This window comes from Colossoma macropomum, unplaced genomic scaffold (assembly GCF_904425465.1).
Source record: "Colossoma macropomum unplaced genomic scaffold, Colossoma_macropomum, whole genome shotgun sequence".
In the NCBI taxonomy this organism is placed as follows: Eukaryota; Metazoa; Chordata; class Actinopteri; order Characiformes; family Serrasalmidae; genus Colossoma; species Colossoma macropomum.
In genome coordinates this window covers 7,521,438-7,544,608 of record NW_023494810.1, presented here as the reverse complement: position 1 = coordinate 7,544,608, position 23,171 = coordinate 7,521,438, and the positions used below count along the sequence as shown (strand labels likewise).

At 38.9% G+C, this 23,171-nt stretch overlaps 1 protein-coding gene across 4 annotated transcripts in view; it reads right to left on the bottom strand.

Moving 5' to 3' along the window:
* Positions 1–23,171, bottom strand: part of arhgef3 (Rho guanine nucleotide exchange factor (GEF) 3) — a 124,004-nt gene that overhangs the window by 47,741 nt on the left and 53,092 nt on the right. For 2 of the 4 annotated variants that reach the window (XM_036559224.1, XM_036559226.1), the window contains one exon: positions 18,109–18,171. In XM_036559224.1, coding sequence (XP_036415117.1) covers positions 18,109–18,171 — 63 coding nt within the window. The remainder of the gene's footprint in view (positions 1–18,108; positions 18,172–23,171) is intronic. The other 2 variants (XM_036559225.1, XM_036559227.1) reach the window with 1 other exon arrangement.

Sequence of the window (23,171 nt, the reverse complement as noted above, 5' to 3'; positions counted from 1 at the left end):
TGGGCTGTTGTGGGTACCCAATATACATGTGCAAAGTATGTTCTGTGAATTTCTTTCCAATGCCCACTACTTTGCCAAAATTATTCTTGTATCAATGTAAACTGGGCTAGTCTAAATCATGGTTCATGCTTATGTAATCAGTGTCCTCACCGATCACAATGCTTATGTATCTGACCAACCCAAACAACTTTAACAAAACTGTGTTCCTCTTCAGTCTCTCTGTGTTCGAAATGGAGAAATTTACAGAGAAAGCAAACAACCAAGCGATAGCAAAACTAAAAAGCATAACTGAGCTAACAAGCTGGCTCTTCTGTCTGTCTGTCTGTTTGCTTGTCAGGCTGTCTGACTGTTTGTTCAGCCAGCCACACCAGCATTCCCTGGATGCACATCCAGCAGTAAAGTGAATAAAAACCTCACCTACTTTAACATGTCACCCTATAAAAGCAGTGCAATAATAAAATATAAAATAAAATATAAAATATAAAAGCAATAATGGACACAATTAGGTCTGCAACATCACCTGCATAAACACCATTTCACTCATTTCTCCCCACCTGCATTGCTCTGTTTAGTTCTGCATCTGACTGAGCAGGGCGGGAGTGCTGGACTGAGAGATGTCAATTAAGCATGCTCATTAGAATATTAGGCCATTTTGCTGGGACCTCAAATTTCAAATATTCTGCATAAATGAAAATGACCAGTGTGTACAAGTGCAGTCGGTAATGCTGGTGGCATGTCAGCTGGGTTACTGCTGCACATCACCACCAAAGTTAAATGAAAGACTAAATCAACGGCTCAAAAAAGCCTTGCCGATAGGGGGATTATAGTTCAGCATGGTCCACTAGGCTGCTGCATATTGTGTTATTAAAATGGCTGAACTCCATTGGCTGACGCTGAAAATTAGTGTGTGCAAAGCGTCATTTAGAAGAAGCCCTACAGCACGGGTGCCGGGACAGCAGCGAGATAGCTTACAGTCTGATAAGCTTTACAGGGATGATGTCAATGAGCGTCACATCTGTTAGTCAGGTCTGGCTGTAAGGGAGAAAGCTCAGGATAAAAGATTCGCCTCATGAGACACACACACTCTCTGACGGGTCGCTGGTGTTTACACTGCCGTCTGCTCCCCCCGGGGAGTGTGATGAGTAACGCGGTGAATCCCTCTCGCTCTCGCACGCTAGCCCCTGACAGACACACTGTAGACTGACACTCTCATAACCGGCCCTTTGCACTCTGTACTAGAACTCAACTCCACTCATCCACATTTAATGCCTTTAAATTGTCAATATATTTATTCTAACATGTACGATGTAGGGCTGTCTCTATCAATTACACTAAGAATCAACTAATGTTTAACATTAATTAAGTAATCAGTGTTGTTTTGTTTTTACCCACTTATCTCCAATATTCTACCCACCCAGAGTGAGCGAGGCCAAATACACTTTCTTGGTCTTCCGGCCATGGATCATCACCGGGGATCCGTCTTTTGACAATAGGGCCAATGTTTAGAAAAGGCCAAACAATAAAAATGAACTTTAGAGAACAATAACAGACCATGCGTTGCCTTTAAAAAAACAAAATTAAAAAACTTTAGATGAAAAAGATGGACTTGGTGGCAAGAAATAAGTAAAATAATCAGGTTTTTTACTGTAACAGAGACTACAGAGACTACTACTACATTGCTATCAGGCTAATCACTGCCGATTCATTGACGTTAGGGATGCACAATAAATCATTTTCAGCAGATAACCACTTAAAAGCAAATTATTGTCGTCAGGTAGATGTTTAGATTTGGCCGATATTTTAAACCAATATTTGATAATGTTTTATTGTATGCTGAAAGAGCAGAAAGTTTAGGCACCACTGGGCTAAAATGTCTGCACTTTTTTCATTTTTTTTCATTTTACTGCATTTGTAACCCTCTACAAATAATTTTCTGTAATGCTAATGACCTGTCCAATACATTCCGCCCAATGAGTGCTGGGATAGGCTCCAGCACCCCCTAAGACCTTGGAGGATAAGCTGCGTAGATGCTGAGTGAGTGAGTGTAATGCTAATCCAGGTAGATGTAGTACCTAACTCTACATTTTATAAATGTTTATTTTTTGGCATCATCCCGCCTGCGCAATTCCGTCAAGTCTAACTGACACCCAATATCTTCACAAATACATTATTCTCTCCTGAAATAACACAACAGTCATGGTCATCAGGCTCACTGTAACTAACTTCACCAAATGCCATTTTTCCCAGTAAACACAAAGCATGAATCAGACCACAGAATGGTTATCTGTGGTGTTTTGCTGGGCTGGGCTGCTGTGGCCATCGGACTGAAGGCTCAGCCATCTCTGTAAGCTATGAGAATTTGTGTGTTGTTCACGTGATCGATAGCTTCCCAACTCTTCAGAATGACTTCATTCATTTTATTTGTTTTACTGTTAACCATCTATATTGTTTATATAATGATTAAGTGATTGTTCTACTTTATTTAGGCTTTTCATTAATTTATGAGATTTCTCCTCATGTCTCATTTCTCCTCATTTCTCAATTTACTGAGGATTTCTCCTCCGTTCTTTGGCCCGTTCCCTCCTGCAGGAGCGGCTTCCCGCCCGCTCCTGCGCACAACACTGAAAATTAGTCCCGTGCCGCAAGATGCCCAGTGAACTACAGAACCCAACTTCATGATGATGTATACAAATCAGCAGTGAATATTGTTAATTAGTTTGTGAATTCAGTGTGCAAAGACATTTAGACTTCTCCACCTGACCTTAACATGACTGAGGGAGGCACCTGAGCGCAGTTAATCCAACCTTGGACCCAAACCCTCCATTATAAATGTGCTGTGTGCTGACATGCAAGCTGCAGGCCAGTCAGAACATGCTGACTTTCTTTAGCATAAGCTATAGTAATATATCCCATCGACAGTTGGGAGGCACACCTGCATTGCACAGGTTGCATTTGGTCTGGACCGGAGTGATCCAGTCCACAAGTCCATATACGTGTGTGTGTGTGTATATATATACACACACACACACACACACACACACACACACACACACACACACACGCACACACACACACATATGTATATATACATCCGAAGCAGCTGAGAATAAAGTTGACCTGAACTATCGAATCGGCTCTTCGATTAGTTGAAATGGACAGTTCAAAAGACTCCACATCACTATTAAGCCTTTCTTGATCTGAATCTGGTCTGTCAGATCAGTGGTTCCAAACTCAGTTCTTATGGACGTCCAGATGGTCCACATTGTTGCTGTATCCCAGCATCCAGTATATCTGGACCAGCTATTCAGTGTTCTTAAGGAATATAGTTTTTCAACCTAATCATCTATACCACAGACATTAATTTGGATGTGTTTGCTTCACGCCCATCATCCAAACCAAATTTTAAGCCAGGCTTGTTGATCTCTAAGGGAGGCCACTTGTTTATTCAAGTATAGATCTATGCGGAACAGATGGGGGCGTGCGGTTTTCAACCACCCAAATCACACATAATGTGGAAATGAGCCCAATCTTCAATCACCGAATCACAAAAGCCCCTTTTCACATTTCTGCTTTTTTTCTGCTGGAAGTACGCGTTGCAGGGTTATGGTGCTTCTGCTAAAAGAATAACAATAACAACAGTGGCCAAGTAGAGCTTGTACAGCTTCCCCAAGTGCTCGTGCTTTGAGATAAAACCTCAGTTTTAATGGATTCTCGGCTGACGATGAGCAGATGAAAATGGGTCTGTGCAAATAGAAGAAACAAAGTAATAAACTTGTGGAGGGAAAAAAAAACTGTGTTGCTGACTAATGTTACACTGAAAGCAGTTCACATTTTATGGTCGGAGCTTTCAGTGGAGTAGATGTTTGTTCACAGGAGCAGGTGGTTGTGGAAAGTGTCTACACTGCCACTACAGACCATGACTATGCAGCATGCCCCCCCCCTATGTGTGTTTTTATGTTTTAGCCAACATGTCCAGCTAACTTGGCCTGTTGAATTTTTGGTTATAGTTATTTTCACCTGTCCATCGCATTATCACTTTGTATACATCAGCCGATGCTATTGTACTTCAATAGCTCTGAAGGAATACTTCCACAATGAGTGCATATCGTTGATTCAGCTTAGACTCCTACATTGTTTTGTGTTTGGTATTCTGCAACAATTCTGGACACATCCTCAAATTTTAATATTGGCAACTATGACAAAGACAAAGTGACCATTTTCCATGGTGAGCTGAAGTGATACGAATGGCAGTATTTCTGAAGTTAATAATTGTCTGTAAGGCAATAGCAGAATCTGTTTTACTCAGCGTTTATGTGCTTCCATTTCTTGTGAAAAGGGCCTGTTGTGTGGACGGCATTCACATTTGTCTGATCAGAATTTATTAGAAGTTAACGTTATTTAGCCTGTACTGGTTCAAACTCATAATGAGTATTTGTATGTCTTTTTTTTCAATTACAACATTATGCATTTCACCATTTTGGGTCAGTCTGGAACATTTAGATTGTATTCACGTTATCAAGTTATTGCTGTATATTAAAAGCAATACTTGGAGCACTCATTTGAGAACACACGTCATGTGTCACACACTGCAACAATAAGGATGCTCTTGGTTGGCCAAACTCAGAAAAGAAGAGAAAATGATGAATCAAAACAAACTTATAAGAGAAGCCAGGTAAAATGATTGTCCATGGGAACTGACTATGCTACAGATGCTGCACTTAGAGATTAGGTTGATAAACACTGGGGTATTCATTTAATGTCTTGGTTCATGTGTGTTGTAAGTAGAAAGTAACACTGTGGTCTGCATGAAGGTCCCTGAAGGACAAACTGTGTATAGGGAAAACAAAATTACGCAGTGCAGGTGGGCCTCCACAAAATGGAATTGGCATTTTTGAGATGTGGACCTCCCATTTAGCATGTAAACAGACAATACAAGCCTGCTGTATAGTGATGTTCACCTATACTATCATATTGGATGTCTTACGGGGCTAGCAACCAATCTGATAGTATTTATGAAGCAATATCTACTAACCCTTCCGTGAAACACTGACCATCTGCTGACACTTTAGGCAGAGTGATTCCCTGTTTGTGGTTATCTGAGGGTTATTGGCTCTGAAAGGAAGGCTCATGCCATGGATATTTATATAATGCCAGCTAATTTCAGGCTTTCTCCAAGGCAGGACAGCCCAGCGCTGTGCTACCCCATTTTCAGACAAAGACCCCTGACCCACCTGTCCCAAAACAGAGCAACCACTAGCAAGAGCGCAGTCTCTCACACTTCACTTTTCTGTCTGGCAGTAAATCAAGCCAGGAAGGGAAACCGGTGTTGTTCTACAGGTCGATTCAGGTTGTTTTTAACATCCTCAACAATGCTAGGTACTACTCACAACAATGCTCGGTGTTTGTTCCAGATGGTTTTATGTAATCCAGGATATCATCTCCGGGAAAATTAAGAATAAGTAGAATGCGAGGCTGTTTTCCCACCAGACAATCTTCTGAGAAAAGGTTTTATAACATGGAATTTCAAAGAACAACCTGAGAGACCTTTTTTATAACGTGGAATTCCAAACAACAACCTAAAAAAAGGCTTTTATGATGTGGAATTCCAAACAACAACTCGAGAAAAGGTTTTTCTAACATGGAATTTCAAAGAATAACCAGAGAAAAGTTTTAGTAATATGGAATTCCAAAAGACAACCTGAAAAGAAGTCTTTATAACATGAAATTGTTCCTCATATCCTACTCAAGTGAAAACGCTATAGCTGGAATTGTTACTAATTGCTACCACTTCAAATGAGCAAAAATGAATCACTTCATAAACAAAAAAAACTTGCTACAAGACAAACATGTAGAGCTATGATGGAGAAAGAATGGACAGACCATATGTCAGTACCACTTCAATCAGGGAGTGGAAAATTACAGAGAGTCTGGGACACATGAGCACTGCTGGAGCTCTTTGCTTATACAACAAATCAATCACACATATGGTGGGAGGATCTAAGGTGGCTACAAAGCATAAGGCCTGCAAGTTCATTATATGCAGATCTATTCAATTTGTGTATAAATAAATCAATGAGGAAATTAGACTCCTGTGTCACTCACAAGAGCTAATGTATGTAGATGAAACATGCAACTAACCCTAGCTGTCATTTCAAAACATATTCTTCTCTTTTTTTTTTTTTTACAGCATTTGAAAATGCCAGCTGTCCTGTGTATTGTGTGAACATTCCTTGAGGAATGGACCAAAAGTAACAGCCAAAATTACAGTGTTTACTAGAGCCTGACCAATGTATTAGTTGGCCGATATATTGGTTGGATACTGTTTAATTGGTATCAGCAAAAATATTGCCACTAATTAGCGCCTTGTTTGGTCACGTTTTTGAATTTCTTTATTAGCAGAAAACATATTTAATGGAAAATTACACAAAAGCCTCGACAAATAAAAAAATTATAGCTGTAAGGAAACAGAACTGGTCAGAAGTGTGTGGTTAAAAGAGACAAAAGAGACTTTACTGGAGTTCGATAGAGACGTAGTCGAAAACCGGCAAAGGTCAAAACCAAGAGAACCAAATACAACAAAATACAAACATAACAACAGACAAATCTAGGCAAACAGTCCAAAGGGGAAAAGGCAAAAAGGCAGAGTCCAAAAATACAGAAAAATAGTTTGGTACACAGGTAGAGCAACAATGTATGGGAAATAACGCTCTGTAGCTCTTGTAGTGAGAAGCAATACCTTACAACCAAATTCAGACACAACTTAAAGAGCAAACAGATACAGGTGCAACACATTAGTCCTCAGGGGAAGCTGATCTATGATAGGTAGATGTGGGTGTCTTGTGATCACCCAGAGAGTTCATGGACGAGGCAGGGCTGGAGGGATGCATGACAATATCAGTTTTTGTCAGTGTTCAGTGTGTCCACCTTTGCCTTTTAATAGCTTCCATTCTTTTCAGGATTTAGTGTTTTTAAGGTTTCAAAGAAATATGCAGCGATATTTTTCTACATCTCCAAAGTTCAGTCTTTGAAGTTGTTTGCATTTTCTGCTTCTCAAAAAACAGTTATTTTGCTTTAATTTCCAACTCCCTTATGCACACAGATGAACTTATATCCTATCTCCTCTGAAACATCTGCTGAAACATAAATAACGTATTGCTGCTGTCGGGACAAAACCTTTCTCTATTTTTGTAGTTTTTCAGTTTTTGATATAGTGTTTAAAATGCCTGTTGCTCTTTACATTGTGTGTAAATTTCATGATGAATGGACCAAAATAAACGGCCCAAAATGACTTGGAAAAAAAAACCTGGTTGCATCGATCTACATTAAAAGTAAAGAAGGATTTTTCCTTCTCCTGTAAAGTTACCATTTTGGAGATACAAGGTTTCCGACAACAGTGTTACATTTGATGGCGGTTTTGACTGGAAATTAAAGAAATTAACTGACATTTTGATTTTGCACAGCACTGTAAATAAATACATAAATACAAAACCAAACCGATTAATAGAGAAGTGTCTAAATATTTGGAGGCCCTATGTAATATCCCACTTCGGGGCTCTGCGCCCAGCGGAAAGTACATAATCAGTGCCTCTTCACAGCTGGCTGCTTATACCACATACCACAGTAAACGGCCCCGTCTATTACATACAGTACCTTTAGAAATGCAGCACAACTTCCAATAGTTCCTATAAACTGTGGCTGGTCTCTGCTTTCTGTCTCCAGTGAATACTATTTTATCTTCTGACTAAATGTTTTATTAAGGCCTCTCTCAGGACTGTTTTGGTGGCTAGCATACCACTGCACATTATAAATAGTTTTAAATGTGCATCTCCAGGGATAAACAAAGTCCTATTTTAGGTGAGCTTCCATCTCACCTGGTTAATTTTGGCTGCTTGGCTTTCCAAGTTTACATACACAATGCCATTCTGATGCGTTATTTCCGTTAAATCACTGTCCCTCAGGGCCCGTCCTCCAATTACAGTCATTTAGAGCAGCCAATAATCTGACCGAGTGGGACAACAGTTAAATTTGACAACAACTGAGCTGCACTGAAAGAATGTACGATAATGCGGGGGCCTGGAAAAAAAAAAAACAAAGCCTCCAACAATTAAACCCTGTAGAACTAATCTGAAGTGAGGATGGTAGTTATCTCACAAGCGGACAGCAAAATCTCTTCCTGTTCCTCTGCCAGGTTCTTAGCCATGCTTTAAGCCGTGCTAAGCAGCTAGAGCATGACAAAGCAGAAAAATATGCAACTGCCACATTTTTTATTGTAAAAGAAAAAAAATATTTACAAAACTCAATGAACATGACCCTTAAAAGGCATGAATGCTATATTTTTCTTGTATTTTAATTTTTCCCCTAAGGTCCACTTGCTGTTTGTGTTGTTTTATGTACCAAATTTTGTGATAATTCATTTTTAAATGACCCTTTTGTAACTTCTCTTTATCCCTAAGAATTAAACAGGCTGTTTTTGTTACTGTGCGTTTAAGGCTGATACATGTAAATGACCTCTGACTGGCCACTTTATAGTGTGCCTAATTCAAAAAAGCAGTTCAGGCTAAAACAACTTCTTATAACTTCAGTGTGAATGGTAAGAGCTGAACTTATACAGTCTAAGTATGATGCACCGATATATGTAAACGCATTCGTTTTGCAACATCTCTATATGACATTTATATGACATTTATATGAAAATGGGCTGAACAGTTGTTGTATTGGAGATATCCAGATTTCCCACGCAGGATTTTAAGGATTTACTACAGGCGACAAACCAACTACACAGTACCCATGTTTGGGCCATCTGGACATAAATGGAATTTGATTAAAAAAAAATCTGCAGTTTAAGCGAGGACCTCATTTAGACAAATGGCCTAAATCCAAGTTTGATATCAGAGCAAATAGCTAGGGTCCAATCCAAGCAGCAGTAAGCTTTATCACCTGCAAAAACAGTAGATGCCTGATTGTGATCAGATCTGCAGATATCCGAATTACACAGCTCCCACTTCCTCCCCGCTGCCTGCACGCTTTGGTCTTTTTTCCCCTTGTCCTCAGCGCACCCGAGACCACCAGATGTGGCGGAAATTCACCTGAGAACGTTTTACGGAAAAGGAATCAACAAAGCCAGTGAAGAGAAGACTTATTTTGCTTTGTGACCGACTCAAGTGTGGAAGACGACAGATTGATAGATAAAGGCTTTCTGGTGCAGGTGGAGGCCTGTCTGAGGACCTTTGAACTCTGGCTTTTTGGCAGGTCAGACAGGCAGTGGGGAAGATGACTGGCGGTGGAGTAGAACATCTGTTGTGTATCGACCTCCAAGGACCTCTGTCTGCACAACCACTGTCTCTACGTTGTGTTCCCTCTGATTTAAATCTCTATTAAATCTGTGACTCTCTGAGTAAGAATATGGAAGTAGCTATCACTGAGATTAAAACAGATTGACCATTATTGCTGAGCAGGGCTGCACAATATGGATATAAAATCACAATGATGATGATGATATGAGAAGCAATAGATTATTAATTATTAAAAATTATTATTTAAATTATAGATCTAACTGAAGTTTTTGCATCTGTAATAACTGTAACTGTAATAAGAAACCAGGCTGGGGGGTTACGGACACTTATGACTTGGGAGGAAAGAAAGTGTCAGAAGGCCTAGGAGAAAATGCTTATGCAGACGCTAATGCTAATCCCAGTGTCAATGGAATAACAAATTCCAATGCTAATAATAATACAAAAGATTTTATTAATGCTAATGCTAATAGCAAAACTAATGCTAAGCCACAAACAGAAAAAAAGATGTACACGACAATGCAAGACAGGAGAAAGTGGCGACAAGACAAACAAATGGGCAGGTGCAAGGCTTCCCCCCCCGAAAGTCTGTAAGAGTGAGATTTAAATATAGTCCCGGTAACAAGAGGGACAGTGCTGGACATGCCCAGTCAAGCTACAAACATGAATAAATATGTCATTTATTAATTTTTAATATAGGCCTTCAAAAACAAAAAAATACATATTTAATTCCTTAATGATAGTGCAGATTTGTTGTGACAGTAGCCATCACTGCTTTATACATTTTACCATACAGTCTATGCATTTTACCCTACAGTGAGAGTGAGAACAGTTTTTATGTTTTAAGCTGTTTTACAGGTTAGCAGTTTAGGATAGAGGAGTTTGAGCTCTGTACATGTTTATCGTATAAACGGCTGGACTGTTCAGCTGAATGGTTATTTGTTCTCCAAGTGGGAGAGTGCAGTATAACCCCCAGCAGGAAAACACTTGAACTTCTAATGCTAGGTTCTTTCGAATCTAATCATAAATTAATACATGCTTACATAATGACGTGAACTGTAATCTAAATGTGTGTGCACTCAAAATATTGCAGTGCATCCAACAATAAAGGCAGCATGGTGCTTGTTTTATATAGTAACAGAAAACACAGCAGCACACAGAAATCTCCAATACATGCTGACTTTAAGCAGTTATAGGGGACAAAGGCAAACTCTGTGAATATATCAGAGAATGCAATGGCAACTAATGTTAAATATGAGGGGTTCTCATCGCATGCATGTTATGAGGACCGAGGTACCTTTTTTCCTATTATTTTCTATCATTGCCTGATATATGCAAATCACCCCTGTTCTATAACCTGCTATTCTCTTGTGGGACACATAGGCAGATATATGTAAATGCCTTCGTTTTGAGACATTACCAAACCAGCGAATTCAAAACAGGCTGTTTTTACAGCTGACTTTCAATACACGCTGGACACCTCACGTTTTGTGCTCTCTGCTTGGCTGTCTTTTATAAGGAGCTCTCCCGGTGCACCTAGTTGAAAAAAATTCAACTCAAAGTGGTCAAGTAGCCTCCCTCATCAGTGCTATTTGTCTGTGCTGACCAATCAGATGAAAATCAGTGACAGTTCCAGTGACTGAACACCCTGAAGTGTATCATGTCACAGATCAAAATGAGCAGCTTCGGTTTTAGTTCTGCTTGTTTTTATTAGCAGCACACTTGTTAGTTAATAGTACATTACTTTCTAAATGCGCAAGTGCCAGAGCTTTCTGAACACACAGTTGAATGCAGAAATTTGGGTGAACAGCTCAAATTACATTTTGTTGTTTTTAAGTGAAAATAAGTGAACAAATCCTCTACAGAGAACACACTAATGCACATTTTAATATGCAATTACTAAAACATAAAAATTTGTTTTCAAAAGTCACATTTTATATGTTATATATATATTTTTCCAATATGGCAAACTCAGCTAATAATTAGAAACTGTGCATGAAAATGTTCAAGTGTTCAAACTTTTGCATACAACTGTATATGTCGAAATGTTAGTTATAGCTGAATGTATAGTCATAGCTGACTGACTGACAGTTGTGACATGCTGTGATTATTGCTTAGCAACAGGGAGACACAGAGCCAGAAGCCTTTCATAAACACTATTTGAGCCCCCAAGAAAAAAGCCCCCTAAAACGGTCTCTGTCTGGGTAATGATATAAAATTAACTGTTATTGTTTTATGATTAAACATTAACAAAAACTGATTAAACAGATTATGCAGATTAAAACAAATGATACTAGTTAAAAACCATCAACAACATTAATCAGTGGATTACATGGGGAGAAATCAATGCCTGTCTACCTCTAAGAACAATTCATGATTATTTCCTTTATATATATATATATATATATATATATATATATATATATATATATATATATATATATGAGCATGAATTCAGAACGCTTTAAATGCATCAGTCCAGTCTCCCTGCAGTGTGCAATTGAAACATAACAACATCTGCCATGATGAATGCTCCAATGGGAGCTCCAGCTGTTGCCGTGTGTTTGTAAAAGGGCGTCGATAGAAATCAATATCTTGTTTTCCTCATCAGAGGGTCCACAAGTGGCCGCATGAGAAACAATAGAGTTGGCCTCTTTTCCACTGGCTTCTGCCAGCAGCCAACTGGCCCTGTCGATATCAGCCATTTTTTTGTCCATTGTGAACCACAGCCAGTCACTAAACCAACTGAACACATGCCAAGGAGGCACGTGGCTTCTCTCCTTCACCCCTGTGGTTACCTTCAAGCCCTAGCCTGCACCTCACCTCTGTCTGGAGTACAGTTAAAGAAATCAGGTCTGACACACAGGTACCTTTAATACTGCAGAAAGGACTGAGATCATGCTGGAATAAATGCAATCCTGGTGCTTGTTACCAGAACCAGATGATGTTTTTTGTGTGCGTTTTATGGAAGGTTTAATGTAAAGGTTGTAAAATTGGATGATTCCAACAAAAAAAATCTTCAATACTATGCTGGAAGCAACTGAAGTTATTCCATTAAACATTTACAATAGTTACACTATTAGGTTAGACTGATATACTAAAGATAAGTCAAATATTTAAAGACCTCCTGCCTTCAAGCAGGAGTTCAGCAAAAACAAAAACAATATGTTTCAAATATTACACAATGTTCCCCTTACGCTAAAACACGTTGCACTGGAGCTATGAGGCCAAGCTTATACCCCACAGCTAAAAGGAGTAGTAGCAGTACTTTTGTCCATTTTTTATGCATAACAGTTTTATGCATAACAGTTTTATGCATAACAGTTTCATACAGTGTCAGACACCACAACAGCAAGTCTATTTGAAATGGGACCGTACCTGCATTCACAGGGCTTTACATCCCCTCAGTTCTTTGTTCAATAATCCAGCTGTCACTTTATGGATACCTATGAATAGGTTCTTAAGGTCAAGTTATGGTCCTGGGGTCACCAAAGGCCAAACAGAAGACAATGAGGAGCAGATTTTTCAATAGTAACGCACTTCAGGTTCACAAAGGTCACAGGGGGTGAACTCAGTGGTAGAGCATTTGACTGCAGATCAAGAGGTCCCCATTTCAAATCTGGGTGCCCCCTTGCCTCAAAACCTTAGAATTAATGCTTTGTCCAAAGGCAAAGTTTTTAGGGGCAGTTGTGGGCTGGGAACCAGCCTTGTGACCGGAAGGTTGCCGGTTTATGACCTTGGCCGACAGTATGTGACTGAAGTGCCCTTGAGCAAGGCACCTAATCCCCAACTACTCCCCAGGCGCCGTGGAAAGGGCTGCCCACCACCCAAGTGTGCTCACTGCCCCCTAGTGTGTGTGTTCATTAGTGTGCAATGCAAACACAGCTGGCTAATGGTTCTGAATTCAATTCAAAGGCATGTTAAAATCAGAACTGAAACGGAAGTATATACTGTCAATAAGGATGTGCTCAAAGAAATGCCAACTTTGTAATGTTTTGCTATGTTAATAATATTGAAGTTAGTTAACGTGAAGTTCACATTAGTGAAGTTCAAGTTCAGTAAAAACACTAATCACTCAATACATCCTCATTCTTGTTCAATGACATGCACAACTAGACTGTCTAAATCAGAGAATCTGATTTAAAAAGACAGGGTCCTGGGAAGATGGGCACAGGAACAGAGAGTCCTAAAAACACAGGGCTGTTTTACAGAAATTTCAATGAGGAAATAAAGGACCCTGGGAACATAGATGACCCCTTCGAGAGTTCTTAACAAACAGACAGTTTGAGGCAAGTATGCAATGATTTAACCATGCTCAGTGCTAACTGGTATCTTTGGGTTAAGGGGGAAAGTGTGTCAGATTTTTTGCCAAACAAACACTTTAACACTGACTATCCCTATTATGTCTAGATACAATGGACAATCATTTTAAAAGAAAAGGAAAGGAGAAAGTTCAGTGATGAAGAGCCGATGACAAATAATGACGCTGTTGTTAAGAGTTTTCACTACTAAATTTACACCCTGAGTCAGGCATACCGGTAAAGGAACATCGGTCAACATAAAAACAATGGTCAGTCACATCACATTTCCCCGCACTCGTCACAAATCCATAGAACAGCCAAACCCACTCCCATTTGTGACAATCCACCCAGTTCACACCCTCTTCAAAAGGCCAGGCCACTGAAAATAGCCTCCTTTTGCGTACTAGCTTCCAAGCTTTATTGCTTCAAGGAATACTCCAATGTTTTTCAGCTTACTGTCTGCTGCTTCTGTTTCAAACAGTTGATTACCACAGATAACTTTGATGCATTTGCCTGTACTTAGAAAGAGAACAGAAACGCTACTGACATAAAGGTCACTTATAATAGAAGACAATTGGCAGATGCTGAAACATCTTCCCTTTGGCTTCTACAATAGGTGTGCTTTCATTAAGGGTGAAAAGATTTGAATAGAATATCAAAAAAATCTAAGAAAATGAACATTTACAGCAGTGTATTAAAATTAAAAATGTATATATTGTTAATAAACCCAAACTGATGTTCGATTTCTCCCAAGTGTCTTGGTTTGGCTGCCTTTGACTGTCAATTATCAAAACAAAGCAACTTGGTGCATCCTATCTCTGTAAAAAAAGATGTTTTAACACTTAAAATATCAAAAAATCAAACCAAAATGAATCCTGACTTCAGAATCTAAAATGACATCATGTATCATTACACCCCCAGATTTGGCTCACTGGATTTTCTGTTATTTTGTAAGCACAGAAAAATTATTGTCCATACTAATCAATCACATACTACAAATGTGGCAGACAGAGAGCTGAAAAATGATGGAGTATTCCTTTAAGAAAAGAACCAGACTGAGGAAAGAAAAATTGCCTTCAAGCAGATTCCAAAGGCGTTTATGTTTGGGCATGCTCAATGTACTCTTAAAGCCAGCCGCAAGTTCGAGGCCTATGTTTTTTCATTATCAAACCCATTTGTACATCACATCAGGCCCATTGTTGTCTGCGCTGGCTGGAAAAGAAAAAAAGAAGTCCTCTCTTCTGAATGTCTGCACACGTAAAAAAACATCTGTCCATATGTCCCCGCTGACAATGACAGAGCATGTAAATCAAAAAAGTCTGTAATTACTTCCAATTGTTGGTCGTCTCCATCAAGCTGGACCAACCATTGTGGGATTTATGCTTTGCTTTTCTGCTTGTAGTGCAGCTTCAAAGCCCCTGGAAGATCAGTGACATAATGCGGACATAAAACAAGACTATGAGAAACAGGCCATGATGAGAATGGAGATCCTTGTCAGATGGTGGTGGTGGAACTTTTTGAAGGTGGTACATGAACCACAGCACAAGATTCAGTCCTAGAAAGCGTATGACAAACATAGATAGGTGAGCTTTTGCTGTAAACCAAGTCACCCTTGTTTCCAAAACCTCACCAAATCTGACTCAGCACCTATATCTTCTGAATTAATCTTGTCGTTCCTGACTTTTTTTTCACATTTTTAACAAATAAAAATTTTGACAAATAAATACATATTGCAGCTTTAATAACCTGCTATTTTGTTTACCATGTCACAACTTCTTATAGTTCCCAAAATACTTTGAATTGTGAATAAACCATTGGTTTACATTGTCAAGTTTACAACATTCTGATCTACACTTTATTAGTGTACTGCTGAATATAAAATATTAAAAAACTTTGTATGGTAGTATAATTTACCAGGTATTCTACTACTTAGTGGATGGCTTTTAATGCTTTTATAAAATGTAAGTTATAAAATTGCTAGTTTAGTCCTAAAATCTGATTTGGCTGGTCTACGTTTTAAGATATTTAAAATACTTAATATACAAACATATGAGTGCACACATCAGTTGAGTTCTGTATTCATATGGCAAGTTATTAAAAACCACGATGCTGGGCATGGAATATTCTTTGCTGCTTGGTAACCATAGCCTGCTGTTAAGAAATTACATTGCATGGTAAGAATTGGTTATTGAGAAATGAAGAATAATTTTCATCACATTGTATTTTTGTTGCCATGTAATAAAAGCTTATGCTTCATATTGTGCCTAAACAACACCATGCTAAACAGGTATGGTAAATGACTTTGATGAGAAGGACTCTATAGTATACATAACTACTTTTTAATGAGTAATAAATATAGTTTTATTATAACATAATAAAGAAAATAAATTCCTTGAAACCCTAAAGATCATGTGTGACTGTTTCATGTCAAGTCTCTCTCTTTTGTACATTGAAATATTCCACTGGCCTTGAGAGATGTAACTGTGTGAGATAAGAGCACTGGATGCACTTCAATACAGCCAAGAAATAAATCTACAGCACGTCATCTGAAACAAAAAACTCCTGATTGTAAATCCTAGACAAGTGCATGTTCAAAAAATGAAAATGTTCACCATATTTGGTTTGAAATGTTCTGCACCACTGTACAACACTACTTTCTGTGAGATATACAACACTATTTTAAGTTTTTCCATGAGCTTGAACTTTAAAATGCAAGTAATTTGCACCTCAAGAGTTTAAATAACTCCTTATTATGGAAGCATTAGGAAAATTCAGTGCTCTTAAGCAATGGTAATGCGAATATGTCATCAAAAGGCAGCTAGCTGCTGGAGAAAAACGCACTTGTGGTGGTTTTGAGGACTATACTACACTATAAGCTCAAGAAGAATATACAGCCAGTCACTTCGAGTCGAGATGAGGAAAATAATATTCTACAGTTCTCTTATCCTTAAAAGCCCCAAATGTCTTTCTTCTATTAATACTTTTGCGATTATGTGCCATTTAGTAAACGGCACTGGAAAAATAGACGCGAGGAGAAATAGGCTTGCAAATTGCCTGACCTTTGGGAAAATTACAAGTCAACATGTGTCACATAAGATCAAATGCGCTGGAAGCCATTTTCTGCAGGATATGGAGAATAAAGCTAGCAAAGAGAGCAATCATGCTCTATGTTTTCCCTTCAGACATCCTCAGGTTTCCTGCTTTATTATCCCCCCAGACTATAAAAGCAGCACAAGAAGATGGACATAAAGGTTAAGGAGATGTATGTATTTAGTGGAGGAACTGATTGAAGAAAATCGGATCAAAAGATAATGCCCTTCTAAGGATGCCAGCTTTCTTACGTAACAAATAGGATGAAACCGTGTGGCGCGAGTCAGTGAGTCTATGATGATTCTGTTCTAAATCCAGTCGCACGTAAAAGTTTGAACACTCCAAAGAAATTACATGTTTTGTTGATTTTCTTTATGAAAATCAGTTATTATCTAATCCAGGGGTCGGCAACATGCGGCTCTAGAGCCACATGCAGCCCTTTCACTGCCATGTTGTGGCAGTGAAAGGGCTGCGTTATAAAGAATTAGATTTTTAGGTAAAAATAAAATAATCCTCCTTTGCAGTAAAATAAAGCTCTGCTGATCGTTTTAACACAGCCAATTCACCCTTTAACTCTGAAGATCACTGTGCAGACTGCTGATCACCATAGAAACACAGACAACACAGTCTCACCTAGCTAGTAGTGAAAAGGCAAAGAGAAAGATTTAAGACGAACATCGATAATTTGGAGATGAATGGACTTGTTTACATTTATAAGCACTCAAGCTGGTTTACTGACGTTTAATCTGCAATAAGAAACTGTCCAACACTAAAAAGTCATTAGCTGAAGTCAGCTTCTCATTCACCAGCTTCTTGGTCAAATTTTCCTGTTCCACCTTAAATGGTACAGCAGTTAAACGAGAAAATTCAAACAAGAGACTGAATGAGAAGCTTATTTCAGCCTCATAAAAAGTCCAGCATTGAGAGACATTTTACAAGAAACTGTTCCACTTTTGCGGAAAAGTTTCCTGTTGGAGATGTGAGAAAAGTGGCTATAGCTGAGCTAAAGCTTAAAGCAGAGCAAAGTAAGTCTGCGTTTGTTTATATTTTTTAGCCTACATAGTACATTAGCACATACTGAGACATACTCAAAACCTACACACTTATAAGATGGTAAAACGTTATTTCAACAGATGAACATAAAATGTTGTGGCCACTAAGGCGGATTGATCTTTGTTGAAAGGACAAAATGGCTCTTCTTAATATTTGTGTTGACCTAACCTGACGTTCACTAACCTAACAGTGACCTGAGCCTCAAGCCAAAAGAGGGCCATCAAAACGAAACGTCATAAAAAAAAAGAATCACAAAAAGAAATGCATCTTGTCCACAGCTCAGCATAGAAATCCATCAGAAACTTCTTGTATTAAGTGGGATCCACATTATGCACTGGTTTCACAATAGCTTCAAAAAACTTCCTCACACTTACGTTGATGTCCAGGCTGCAGAGACTGAGAGAGTCCACATCTCTCTTTCTTTGCTTCCTCTTCTTCTGTGAAGACAAAACCACATATGAGAAACATTAGCATGCAATAATGAAATGTACATTTTCCCCCTAAACAGACAAGCATAATAAAACTGAAAAAAGAATGATGTATTCTAGGCAAACACAGCTCATATAGCACACAAGCACAAAACTTCACCTAAGCTCAGAAGCCCTGAATAAGAGCCCTAAATAACAGCACTAACTGTCACCTACGCAGTTTCTTTACCTCTTAAATAAGGACCCTTCCCACATCTCTCTGCTGTGATCAGTTGCATTTATGCACATTCATTACAATCATTATATTACTGTCGCGTTAGCAAAGAAGAGGTGGCACCGAGGCGTGTTAAACCAATAGAAATGCTATTTTATTTGGCAGCTCACACTTACAGTGTAGAGTGGAATCCTTGGTGGTCAGCCACAGAACTGCCCACCCATCAATTTTTCAAATAAAAAAGAAGGCAAACAATTACTAGCCAAACTTGCTAGCTAGGTTAAACATCACACACTTACAGCCCAATGTTAAGGAATTCAACTTAAGAAAGAAGGACAATTAAACACCATAAGTAGAGTGAGGTATACAAATGAGCAAACAAGTCACCACTGTCCTTTATATATGTCAATTTTACATAAAACAGTAAATTTTTTTGAGGAAAAACCTTCTAAATCATTCTATTTCTGTTGTAATTCACTGAGTACACCTTCTTATATTCACATATACTCTTTGTCCATTTTATCATGTCTATTTACCATATATGAGCACTTTGTAGTTCTACTATTACAGACTGTAGTTCATCTGTTTCTCTGCATACTTTGTTAGCCCACTTTCACCCTGTTCTTCATCGCTCAGGGCCCCCACAGGACCACCACAGAGCAGGTACTATTTGGGTGGTGGGTCATTCTCAGCACTGCATTGACACTGATGTGGTGGTGGAGTGTTAGTGTGTGTTGTGCTAGTAAGAGTGGGTCAGATACAGCATTGAAGAACAGGGCGAAAAAGGGTCAAAAAAGTATGTAGAGAAACTGATTGAATACAGTCTACAATTGTAGAACTACATAGTGCACATATGATAAGTAAACCTGATAAATGGACAGTGAGTGTATGTAAAAGAAGGTGTACTTAATGAAGTGACCAGTCAGTATAAACGTGCTGTGCAAAAGACCTATGCACATTATTTAAAGTCATTTATACATTTATCATAAATACAAATAAGCATAAATATGGTAATACACACACACACACACACACACACACATATATATATATATATATATACAAATATATGTGTGTGTGTGTGTGTGTGTGTGTGTGTGTGTGTATAGTAATTGTGCATTAAAATGTGCAGAACTGTTTTCTCTGTTTCTACAGTTAATTTAAGATTATAACATTATGAATGTGATGGATGGACAATATATTTATTACAGGATTAGCCTGAATATCAGATCCAGTATTTTCTACCAATAATGATTTAATAAAAAAGATTTTATTTCTGATTTAAATTTCACTCCACCACAGCCAAGAGGACTTTTTCTGTAACCTTTATGACGAGATGGCACAGCCCACAGTCAGCAAGTTTGAAGCTGCACTAGTTACCCAGCGTGTTATGTAACAGGAGCAAGCTGACATTTGTGTAAATGGACCTCAGCAAACACTGACACGTATAAACTGGGGCAAGAAAACACATTCCAAAACAGACAAGCATCTCCCCATCTCCGAGCCCACTTAAGAATGCGCTTATCACAGCTAACTAAAACACACATTGGGCTTGAGTTAATTCCAACTTGCAGCAGTAGAATAAGCACTCCCTGGGAGTTCATAAAACTGCAAAAGCTTCAGGCTGTATACTCAAAAATGATGTGTTAACTAATGAAACACTTTGTGTCATTACTGTTTAAGCACATTTTGTGTCAGGCCACAAAGACCACAGCATATGAGAACACAGTTATGTGTTAATTATCATCAGAACACATTGCCAGTGTTAGGAGTGCCTTTCTTAACTGGAAAAATACACTTTGCATTGTTTTAACCAAAAGAAGTCACAGTTTTCACCAGCAATAACAAGCATGGTGCAATTTAGTAAAATACAGCAAGAAATTCTGTAAGAAGTGCAGAATCTATATGTTCAATCCATACCACATTTGAGTTAATAAATAGAAAAGGAAGTATTCCATTATGATTTGGATTAGATGAAAAGTTTATCAATGTGCATAGTTTTGCAGAAACAGAAAAAAATTCTTTATATTTTTATATCAAAAAAAGTGAAAACATCAGACATGCTCTCATAGTTGCTGATACAGAATGTAGATCGAATGTGAAGGTAATTCATTATGTAACAATTAATCCCTGGTGGTTGCTAAAGTGTTGCTAGGCCATCACTACGGTATCCTAGGTAGTTGCTAAGATGTTGATGTGCCATTGGGGCAGTGTGTGAGGCATCATTTGTAACAGATGTCACCATTCTTTCCTATGGGAATGAATCGTGTTTGAACAAACCTCTGTACAAAAATCGTACATGGTCCCAAAAGCACAAGTGCACTATTATAGTATTATGCTACTATACTATTATATATAGGCTCTATGATCTTGGAAAGTTTTGTGGCTCTAGCCATAGAAGAAGAAAGAAGAAGAAAAAAAAAAAAGGAAGAACCCCTTCAAACCCCTGGCTTATCACATACTAAGGCTTATTATTCAGTAACTGCAGGTACATCAAAGCAAACTTGCTGAGCCATTCTTAGGTTATAGAAATGTGTAATAAAACTTTGGGCCCGCTGGTGGGCCCTGGCCTTTTAAGGGATTCATAATATTTTATACAAGCATACCTACACATTTCTGCTACAAAAGAAAATGTAAACTTTGTTTCCAACATCTAATGTTTGCAAACAATTTAGCCAGGAGCAAACTCAGTGCAAATGTATTTACTGATTGTTGAGTGATTTGTAACAGCCTTTGAAAAGTCAGCCAAAAATTAAAAAATTTTGATTTATTTTGCCTCATGAAGTGCATTTGTAAAGAGGTAAATGTATGAATAGGAATACGAGACACATATCAGTTGTTTTTTGTATCAATACTCTGATTAAACAAAGCAATAAGCCCAGGAAAGGATGGCATGCCCACTCAAGGTAAGAGGAAAGGACCTGTCCCAGGTGGAGGAGTTTAAGTATCTCAGGGTCTTGTTTATGAGTGATAGGGAGGGGGAACGTGAAATCGGCCGCAGGCTGGGGCAGGCAGCAGCAGTAATGTGGTCGCGGTACCGGACTGTAGTGGTAAAGAGGGAGCTGAGCCATAAGGCTGTTTACCAGTTGGTCTACATCCCAACCCTCACCTGTGGTCATGAGCTTCAGGTAATAACCGAAAGAATGAAATTGTGGATACAAGTGCCAGAAATGACCTTTCTTCACAGGGTGGCGAGCTACACTCTACTCAGTAGGGTTAGGAGCTCGGTCATCCAGGAGGAACTCAAAGTAGAGCCACCACTCCTCCACACTGAGAGGAGCCAGTTGAGGTGGATTGGGCTGATGCCTCCTGACCGCCTCTGGTTGTAAGTTTACCAGGCCTACTGGGACGAGACACCAAGGTCATCCTAGGACCTGCTGAACGGATTAGATCTCCAAGTTAACCTGGAAGCTCGGGGTCCCCAAGACTGAGATGCAAGAAGTCGCGGGGGACACAGTCGTCTGGGATTTTCTGCTCTCCTTACTGCTACTGTGACCCCAGATGATGATAATGATGATAATAATAATAAGCTCTTACTGATTTGAACTGTGCTCTAAAAAAACTTGCACAGTCACTCAGAAAAAAACTGCAAGGAACTGCAAGGAAGTCTCATACGTCTTTTGTACACTGTTAGAAAACACAGAAGCAGACAGAGAGCCGAGATTCTGTATGCTGATACATTTTACTGTGGCCAGTGCCGTAACTCCGCTGGAGGCAGATTTAAACAAGTTAAATGGGCCATTAATACATTATCACAATGGACCGCTGGCTAAGTTTTATTTTTAAGAGTGTAGGTACAAAGTAATTCAGGGCGGTTACAAATATGTTAATCCATTTTCAGTTTATTAGAGCATTTAACAATAGAAACGTCTAATATTTTACAATAATTGTGCTCTATATTGTCCCAATCTAATACTGTATTCACAAGCCAATATTAAAACACTAGCCACAAGCTAACAGGGTAGCCTGGATACAGCAATACGAGATGATACGCTGTGATACAATCCAATACAAAATGTTGTATTCTTACATCCGCAAATTACATATGTAATTACGTAATTACACTTGAAATATACAGCAAAACAAAAAGTAATAACTCACAATGTTAAGGGGTTAAAACGTTTGCTTTAAGAGTGCATAAAAGTACACTGACTGGGGATAATGGAACACTCCAAAACACTCAGCTTATCAAAGCCGTAATGTGTTTGTATCTGTGGTAACAGTTGACTGTAAATTTAATGATGGATCATCTTTATGGCCTCCTTCACTATTGCAGAAGCAAAACCAGTTGCGATACTGATTGTTAATAGAGCAGTTTGTTTAAATTGATACCATCCGCTGCTCCCCTTCACTATACAACACAGGGGTCTAGAGTGTTATTGTTGCTCCATAACTGTTTATTCTCCATGACAACCAGCATTTCCCAGCGCTGAATTTCTGCATCCTGCTACCGCTCTGGCCCAACGGCTACACAGAGGTCAGCCTGAGGAGTAAAACAATGGCACACGTGAAGCATGGAGAGTGGGTCTAGTGCCTATGACCTAAGCACAACCCTCCCATAGTATACATTCACAGGTATGGTCTTGACATAAACAGCACTTTGCCATAATGCCAGGAAATCCATGATCCAGCGCTCGTGTCCAACAACAACACAGTCGTATTGTGACCAGTTTAGATGTATGAACGCTAGGTTTGCACAGACCTATAATAAGGTCATGCCATTATCAATGTCTTTTTGGGTGTGAAGATTGTGGTGTTAGACCACGAAAAGGGCACAGGTTCACGTCTTTTCGGT